This window comes from Lygodium microphyllum, chromosome 1, assembly GCF_053477565.2.
Source record: "Lygodium microphyllum isolate KBCC chromosome 1, Lygodium_microphyllum_v1.1.10, whole genome shotgun sequence".
Classification (NCBI taxonomy): domain Eukaryota; kingdom Viridiplantae; phylum Streptophyta; class Polypodiopsida; order Schizaeales; family Lygodiaceae; genus Lygodium; species Lygodium microphyllum.
This window is the reverse complement of record NC_141135.1, coordinates 134,546,660-134,556,011: the sequence shown is the minus strand read 5'-3', so window position 1 is coordinate 134,556,011 and position 9,352 is coordinate 134,546,660. Positions and strand designations below refer to the sequence as shown.

General features: G+C 43.3%; 1 protein-coding gene across 1 annotated transcript; it reads right to left on the bottom strand.

Moving 5' to 3' along the window:
- Window positions 1-1,182: 1,182 nt before the first annotated feature.
- On the bottom strand, window positions 1,183-6,409 carry LOC148041707 (protein DETOXIFICATION 48-like). Its single transcript, XM_087681560.1, has 2 exons — window positions 5,185-6,409; window positions 1,183-5,067 (listed from the first exon to the last, which is right to left on the bottom strand). The coding sequence occupies exons 1-2, from the start codon at window positions 5,401-5,403 to the stop codon at window positions 3,616-3,618; spliced, it is 1,671 nt and encodes a 556-aa protein (XP_087537686.1). The 5' UTR covers window positions 5,404-6,409; the 3' UTR covers window positions 1,183-3,615.
- Window positions 6,410-9,352: the final 2,943 nt, after the last annotated feature.

The window sequence follows — 9,352 nt, the reverse complement described above, 5'->3', positions numbered from 1 at the left end:
TATATGTGTGTATCTATGTGTATGCCCGTATAAGCATGTTAATGTGTGTCTGTGTTTGTATATATGCGTGTTAGTGTGATAGAGTGCTTGTGTGTGCCTTAGTGCTTGCATGTGTGCGATGTGTGCAAAAAGCAGGTGAATAGGGGCATACATAGCCCATCTAAAAAGGCCTTTAGAAGGCATCTTTGTGAAATACATGTGCGGAGAAGATGGCGGGGCCCCGAGACGACTAGAGGCGCGGCGAGATCTGGAGGGGGCCGCCTGCTGTGCTGAGCTGGAAGTTATGAAGGGGCGGCCATGTTGAAAATCGGGAGGGAGAGGGAGCAGAATCAGAGCAGATGATCATCGCACCTGCTCTTTATATAGAGCTGGCTCGAGGTGGAGGGTCGTCAGCCGAGGGATGTAGCTCGAGGAGGTGGAGGCTCGAGATGATCATCAGGTCGCCACGTAGCTCGAGGTGGACTCTGGAGGGTCGTCGGCCGAGGGACGCAGCTCGAGGAGGCGAGGGCACAGGTGGACGCGGGAGCTCAGCGCCCTTTTTGCAGTGAGGGAGTGCTGGGTGCGTGGCACCCCCGCGATAAGTCAAGGGGAGGTAGCAGCCCCCGACCTCCTCTTAACTAATAGTAAGGATTTCTCGAACCCTAAAATTTCGAGTGTAGAAAGAAAATGCGCATTTCAAAGGGCTACATCTAAGAGACCATAGGTGAGAGTTGTTAGTCAAGTCAAGTAGTTTGTGGTGTCACAAGTTGTTGGTGGTGTCACAAGAGTTTCGGAGGAGCGGTCTCGAGTGTTACAAAGTGATTCTCAAGCTGCTCTCTCACAACTAGGTAAGAGTTATTTGTATGCTTACTTTCTCCCTCCAAAACATAAATATATAGATATGAATGTGAACTCCCTTGAGAAAAGCCATGATATTTATTTAACATTATTTTAAAGCTTGAAAGAAAAAAAAGAGAGGAAGCTTAGTGCGAATAATAATAAGAATAATACTCGAACAATGTTGACTAATTTGCGTGTTACTGTGTTAATTTAGGACCCCTTATCCACGTCCACGTCATGGCGATTGGGAGGGCCAGCCAGACGGTACTTTCGATGGGAGGAGGTGTAAGAGATCCGTGTCAGCAAAGAACATTTATGAATGCGGAATTAATAATTACCATTTATTTAAAGGTCTGGATTCTGGATTCAGACCCACTTAAGTACGAAAATAAACAATTATGACGACGACAAAAATAGGAATGTAAATGGGAAAAAGCCCAATAGAATAGAGTTTCAACTTTCGTGGGTAGCAGTAGATGATTCTACAGTCTCATGAGTCATGAGTATTCAATCGGTGGAGAGAAGCCGTGATGTGCGCTCTGCTGTCACGCCATTGCTAGCTACACGCTCAGAAAACCCACCCCAACCCCCGAGCCCGAATAAGGAAAACAGAGCTGAACAGCTTGTCTTCTCTTTCAAGCTTGAAGCAGTTTAGGGTCAAACTGAATTATATATTGCATGGCCCAGAAAGGGAAATAGGAACATTCAAACGCTTAGGCAAATCTCTGTGTCTAGAGTCCGCAAACGTTTCTACGAGGAACCAACATTCTGTGCCTTTCTGTTCTTATTTGACTTTAGTAGCCTGTTTCTGTTGCCCATTCTTATTTTAAAGGGGACATGCTTTTACAAACTTTTGCAGACGCATTTGCCATTATGGTCCTTGGGTGCTATTAACTTGCTTGAGAGGCTTGATTCCCTCCACTTCCAACCAGTTTGGCATAGATTGTTATGCGACTCGATCATAAGGAACTCGGATGTGTCATGGATGAAGAAATGGGGACTACAGCCTCATACGACTCATGCATGGAGAAATGGGGGCTACATCACAGGTAGGAGTATGTATACCCAGGTTGTGACAAACAGGTTGCATTCCCTCTGCGTCAGCAGAAACGGGGTCAGTCACATCACAGGTAGGAAGTGTGTATACCCAGGTTGTGACAAACAGGTTGCATTCCCTCTGCGTCAAGCGTCAATTCATCGCATCTTTGGAGCAAGTAAATGATTTATAGGTTTCCAAATGATCTATAAGTCTGCTGCTTAGAATCCCCTGTGTTAGCAGAATATTTGACAAGCAAACTACCAAAATTAGTGCTAGCCACCACAAGCAAAGCACCCCAAAGGAATGGCTAGGTTATGGCAGGTTGTATAACAGAGAAATGCCAAATGATTTAGGCTGGCTGCCTTTTCCTCATCTGAATCTTCCTGCCACAGATCTGTTGGTATACAGCTTCACTGAATCTGCAAAGATCTTGCAGTGGCATTTATTGTGTAACAGCTTTCCCTAACCAATCACTTTACTTCACCCCCCTGCTTGGTTCATGTCTTTTGTGTTTAGTTAAAGAGCAGCCATCAAAAGTATAGTCCATTGAATGAGCATTAAAGAGACTTTATGCATGGATATCACCACAGCTCATGGGTTGATCCCACCATCTGGACCCTTGATAACAAAGTAATTAATCACTATGGAAATCCCTTGTTCCTGATTGGTGACCTGCTGCTTTGAACCATCTTGGAAGTTGGAAGTTCACCAATCTGTTAAGAGAGGGAAAACACCTAGAAAGGAAGAACAGTCCAATGCTTCATAGATACCAACATAAACAACATATTGCTAAGGCTCAGCTCGCATGACACATTTTTCAAGTGCATAAGACCTCCTTGATGGGACCGCAATATGATACCACCATCCCCGGTATACACACCAATTTCAATCTGAATAACTGTACCAGCTTATTTTAGCAGCTACCTTGAGACTTCAGGAGAAAACACTGCACATTATGACTATATATTTCAGCAGACCGCTTGTACAATAGACATCAAATCAAGGATCTGTACTTGAGACAACTCATCAGAGGACCCACCATTGCTAGAAGTCTGGCAGGGTACAAAACCAATCACTATTGTAGAATTGAAACAGTTGGGCAAGCAAGCTTGGCGTTCTAAAGAAAATTTCTCTAAAACTCGAATGATAATCTATCACTTGTAGCTCACTTCGATTTGTGAAGCCCACAGCATTGAATCACATCAAAATCATAAAAGCTGCAGTAATTTATGATGCCAGTCTAGTATATTGTTCACATGATGCAAACAAAACCAAGCATGCTCATAAGAGCTCGGTTACAAAGTCTAGGAATGGTCCTCTTTGGTCTAGGAATGGTTCTCTTTGGTTGAGTTTACAATTCCTTGAGACTTAATATTTTTGTACAAGCACTCCATAATGTGATGTGTGAAATGGTCTTGATGAACAAGAAGATCTGAACGCTTCAGTCTATTAAGATCACACTTCACATCCCATTATCCCCAACGAGCACATTCCTCTACCATAATGATGCCAGTGTTTAGCCAGTGATAATTAATCTTTTAGCATGTACTTTGGACTTAAACTTTTGTGCTTAGAAGGGAGGAGGCCACAACATACGAGGGATCTCTCTAGGAAGAGGGGCTGCTGGTTCTTTCTCATCTTTGTCTTCATGCCACTTGGGATCCATGTGCAGCTGAGGCAAAGCTTGCAGAAAATTGGGTGTGCAAGCTCTTTGGACTTCTTTCCGGGGAGAAGATGTCTGATCCAGCTGGCCTATATCATGAGACACCATCAAAAGGTGCATTCACTCTGATGGAGATAAGAGCATCCAATTCTCCTGCCTCCACTTTATACCCATTTTTCAATGGGAGCTTATCCTCCAAATCAGTCTGGAAAGACCCAGTAAGTTGTTTGGCCCTTGTAGCCTGCAAGTTCCAGTCTGTCCTCCTCAAAACACAGAACATTAGAGTTGCACATGTTCCCTGGGCTGCCAAGAGGCCACACCAGAGGCCCACAAACCCAACCTTAAGGCCAAGTACCAAAGCAACTGGCAGGCCTACTATGTAGAAAGAACCCAAATTAATGTTGGCACCAGTAGTTGGCCTGGCACTGCCTCTAAGTACACCACAACCAGCTGTTTGAGGACAGTTCCCAAGCTCACACAAACCCACAATGGGCATTGCCACTGCAACAAGTGAAAGAATATGCTTATCACTTGTAAAGATAGACCCCCACACATGTCGCATAGTAGTCGTGAATGTCATGGCAAGTACAGCAAGGATGGAAGCGCAAACCAAAGCAACCTGCATGGCGAAGCGTGCCTTGGCAGGCCGATTTGCACCCAGCTCATTACCCACTCTTGTAGACACAGCGAGACTAAGAGCCGATGGGAAAATGTATACAAGTGATGTGGTTTGGATGAGGATGCCCATTGCTGCCACTGTCGCTTGAGCATCCAACAAAAAGCTTGAAAACACAATCATAAGCTCATACCACCACCACTCTAAACACACCGAGAGACAGCTTGGGACTGCCAAATACAAGAGGGGCTTCCAGTCTCGCAAGCACTCAGCGGACCATCCTTCCCATGTTTTCTTGTGCATACCAGAAAGCCAAAGGTAACCCAGGAGAAGAATTACAAGGTTGAAATCTGTCCAAGAGGCTGCAAGGGCAACACCTCTGATACCCATACCCATCAAATGGACCAGCACATAATTGATGATCAAATGAAGTAAAAGGGCAAAAAATGTACAAATTGTCAGGGGGGATGTGATGGTTTGTGTGCGTAAGTATATCCGCAGCGGATTCAGTATCGCTTGTGCTACCAAGTCCGGTAAAGAATAAAGAAGATAGGTGCTAGCCATGGCACTAAGGCTTTGATCCTGGCCACACCATAAGAGTATCCTGTGCATGTTAAGCCATAAGAAACCAATCGGAAGACAGAAGCACAGCAGAACAAGAATGGTTCTCTGCAGTGCTAATCCCATAAGATTCCATTTCTTAGCCCCGAAAGCTTGTCCACAGATGGGTTCCATGCCCAGGGCCAATCCAGAGAGGACGGAGTAACAAGTGATGTTGGCTAGTCCAATGGCTAATGAGCCTCCTGCTAGCTCGAGTTCCCCGAGTCGGCCGAGGAAGTACATGGAGGTCACCATTCTACCATAGAGAAGCAAACCAAGGCAAACCATAGGCCCAGCAATTTTCCCAATTTGCTGAAGCTCCTCCACAACCTGTTCTCATCATCACGAAGAGGACTATGTCAGCAACACCCCAAAACAAGATGATGATTGATCAAAGCTGCCCAAAGAAAAATTAAAACGGTGCCAACGAGAGGATTGTTTACTCACTTCTGAGCCAGTGGGGAGTCTTTTGAGGTCATGGTCATCACTAAGAGAAGGCTCTGTGTCATTAATGGAGACGGGCATATCGATTGAGCGAGGGAGGGAAGCAGCAATGGGTTTGCAGAGATGATCTTGTTGAGGGAACCCACAATTGGATTGCTGGCACATGCAGGTTACAGCAGCCATGGATGGCTTGGAACACCCACAATTGGTTTGCTGGCACATAGTTGATCAAATTCTTGACCAAGAGATGAGAAGCCAAGGGAGATACCGTCCCTTTGGAACGACCCAAGAGCTCAAAACGCTACTTTGAAGCTTAGACAATAGCCCGAGAGCAGCAAGCACGCATGTTCGTCTTGGAGTTGACCCACTGCCCCCAAAGACCCAACAGCAAAATGCCTTGATTCGAGAGCGCCCAACAGCTCCAACCTGAGTTTCAAGGTGGCTGAAGCGGACCCAATAAGCGACAATAGCAGCTTCCTCCTCTATTCGTGAGAACCCACAAAAGCAGAGCTTCTTCTTCTATCCGTGAGAACAGAGATTCGCCCGCAAAAACACAGGTTGGAAAAACAGAACTTCTTCCTTTTTTTGTTTTTCAAACATGGGCTAAGCTGATGATGGGGTGATCGTAAATAAATGTGAATGGTGAATTGGTTTGACGTATGGATAGCAGAGGGAGCGGTGAAGCAGAGAGAAAAGGCGACTCTGTTTCCCGCTCTCGAGTCTCGATGATGGGATGAGACTCAGAGAGAGCGAGAGCTTATCTGGACACTGTAGGGGGGGAGGGAAGCAGGGAGTAGAAGCAGGGGGCAGGCGAGGAAAGAAACAATGAATGAAGGAAAGAGGGAAAGAAAGAAAGGGAGGGGTGGAGTAGAAAAAAGAGGATGGTTTACTACCACCTGGTAGACGACAGGCTATAAATGAAGGGTACCCATGGGCATGGAGACGTATTGAACTTTGAAGCCCATGTACACACAACACAACAACAATAACAAGAACAAAAGAGAGACCAGCAAAAGCTAAGAGGAAGAGGAAGGGGAAGAGTTGGAAAGTCTGAGATGAGAGAATTCAGAAGAATGAGGAAGGAAGTTTCTCCTTCTGCATCTTCTTCTTCTTCTTCTTCTTCTACACGATTGACTTGAAATGAGGAAGGTGATGATGCAATCTCAGCCTATATGCGGGAGAGTGCCTCCCCGAGTTTTTCTTTTATTGGTGCCCCCCTACACTCACGTGGTCCAAGCGTGCTTTAGTGCCTAATTTAAAGACCAAACCTTCCTCATCTTGCACATAGCTTAACACCCCCCTTGATTTAGTACCCTCGGCCCCCCCCCCCCCCCTCCCCCTACAAAACAAGGGAGGAGGAGAGGGGTCTCCCACTCGGCTCCTATATCATGCTTTGTCCCCATCCATCATTTGACACCATGCAACATAGCTAATCAAACTATCAATGGCACCAAAAATGCTCCACCCCACCATGTGTGGCCCGCACATGAGCAAAGCCTAATGATGCTCCATACCTCTAGTCTCCCCAAGGATGCGTAGGCCCATGGGGATCACCTGCATGCCCATACCCCCAGTAAAGGACTAAAGTGATGGCAAGCAGATGTCGCTACCGAGGCTTGTTGTACAAGAGTTGTCCCCAACATGTAATGTCCTAGTTCGAAAGTCCACGTACGCACGTCTATTAGCTATTTGTCATCAAAACATGCATTATGACTTGTTCTCCTAATTTGAAGCAAGACAAAGCTTTCAATGAGGTTCTTTGAGGTATAATGACTAATACAACGTTTGGAAAGAACAAGGAACTTAGCATGTCCCTTTTGAAATGCGGAGCCTATGGCATGCTCCTTTTGTTTGGAAACATGGCAAATATAATTTTCCACTCACCTTTTGACCACCTAAAAGTTATAATCAAGCTTTAAGAAGAAATTCGTTGTTGTGTTTTTACTTAAGGTTTACTCATCACCACCTAGTTAACCCTTAAATATGCCAAGGCTTTTGTTTTCATTCCTTGACCCTCATCAAACACCTACTTTCATGCTACACAACATCCTCTAAGCTTTTATATGCTTCATGTGGAAACATGGAGTATACACAAATTCCAATTTTGATGAATGCTATTCTTTAGAGCTAAGGTACATAATGTAAATGAAAAAAAAATGATATTGCTAGTGCTCAACAAGGGTATCCAACTAGTCTACATGTGTGTGGTGTCCCCTTTTACTAGATGATTGCAACATGTGTAGTGGTATTCATAGTAGTGATAGAAGCTACACTTGTAGGCTTAGTGTGGCTTTTCCAAATTGTGCCAAAGTGTATTTACACAACATAAGATGTTGATCACTAAGGAAAGCGGCAGTGGGTTGGTTGAGTGGAATTGAAAGATGGTTTTCCTTTTCATGTTTATTGTATCTATCTTGTTGGACTTTCACTTTGAAGTCGTTATAGGTGTGAGCCTTTTTTACTTTTTTGAATTTTCCTTTTCCCTTAAGAGCTTTTGAAAAACAAGGCCAGCTGAGGTTGAGGTAGACATGAGGAAGAGATTTTGTCATTGGTAGTGATGACAGAACAATACAGCAGCTAGTCAAGGTCGATAGCTTTGTCAATAAGTTGGAGTGCTTTGGGTAGGCCAATGGGTCATGCTTTGGAGCTACTCTAATGATTTAGAAAATTTAAAGGAGGGGCAAAAACAATGAAAGAGTGAACTAACTCACATTGAAGGTAAAAGAAGGTTGGACATGAGAGATTCCATTGCCTTGTAATGTTCTTTCCTTATGCACTACTCTTTGCCATAATACATTTAATTATTGGACAAATTTACGTTTATCATTTTTAGTATGTGGCTATCCATAATATTGGCTATCCTTGTCCATAACTCGAAGTGCTTATATAATAGGAAGGATAGAACCATGTGCATTGTATTCCAATCAAAGGCAAAAGCCTTATGTATATGGCCCCTACAAGGTTAGAGAACAACATAAAGAAACATATTGTATTCCAATCAAAGGCAAAAGCCTTAAGTATAAAGCCCATACAAGGTTAGAGAACAACATAAAGAAACATATACTTAGCTTGTTATAATTCATTTCACTTGTACTAATGGAACTCACCAACATGAGCCAAGAGCCCTTGATTGACTTGTACAAATCATCGTGGTTTGTGAACTTTATTTAATATGGAAGTTCAATCCACTACCTCAATATTTGAGCCAATGGCTTGAGCTCACTACAATCAAAACTTTGTAATGCATTCTAAGCATTCCAAAAGATAGGTAGATGTTATCCTAGGTAGGTTGGTAACAAAAGCAACCTAGACCTAAGTCGTTGGATTGTAAAAACTAGAATAGTCCAGATTACTTGTAAAATACTAAAATTATATGTTCACAAGTGATATAGGTAGTTTGGTACACTCAACTTAGACTATCGCCTTTTTGACTAGAAAACCCTAGGTTGTGCACATAGGGTGTGTGTGTGTGTGTGTGTGTGTGTGTGTGTGTGTGTGTGTGTGTGTGTGTGTGTGTGTGTGCGTGCGTGTGTGCGTGTGTGCGTGTGTGTGTGTGTGTGCAGTATTGGACAAGATTCATGAACATGGACTAAGGGTAATACAAGCTAAATATGTTCTTAACTATAAAATTTGGCCGATGTATTTAACATCCTCTCAGACTTTTTATGAACATGATCGCTATGGACTTATCCATGCTATTAAGTGCTAGTACTTGAGGGGTACTTGAGTGACTATGTTATCATTTGTATAAAAAGTCCTAACAATCACTACCTAACATATGTTCAAACCATGTTCACTAGGTTGTCATAAGGTTTCAATTTGCAAGAAATGGTTTCAATTTGTTGCTACTTGTACAATGTCTCATATGGGTCTTTTCTCCCATATGAACTAGTTCACAATTATGAAATTAGTGCTTTGCTTTTCTTGATTAGTCTAAGATGTCCTAACTTCTCGACACCACTATTAAATGCCAATAAAATATGGCAAAATACAAAATAGGCTAATCTTTTTATTAATTATGGTATACCTTATTTCCCACAACTTGAGATTAAATTTGTCTTGAATGTTGAAAAATCTACGGATGAGTTGTGGTTTGTTGTGAAATGGTATTGCCAATGTTGTTGACTACCACGATTCACAATTTCATAATCATTATTTAAAAACACGTGGA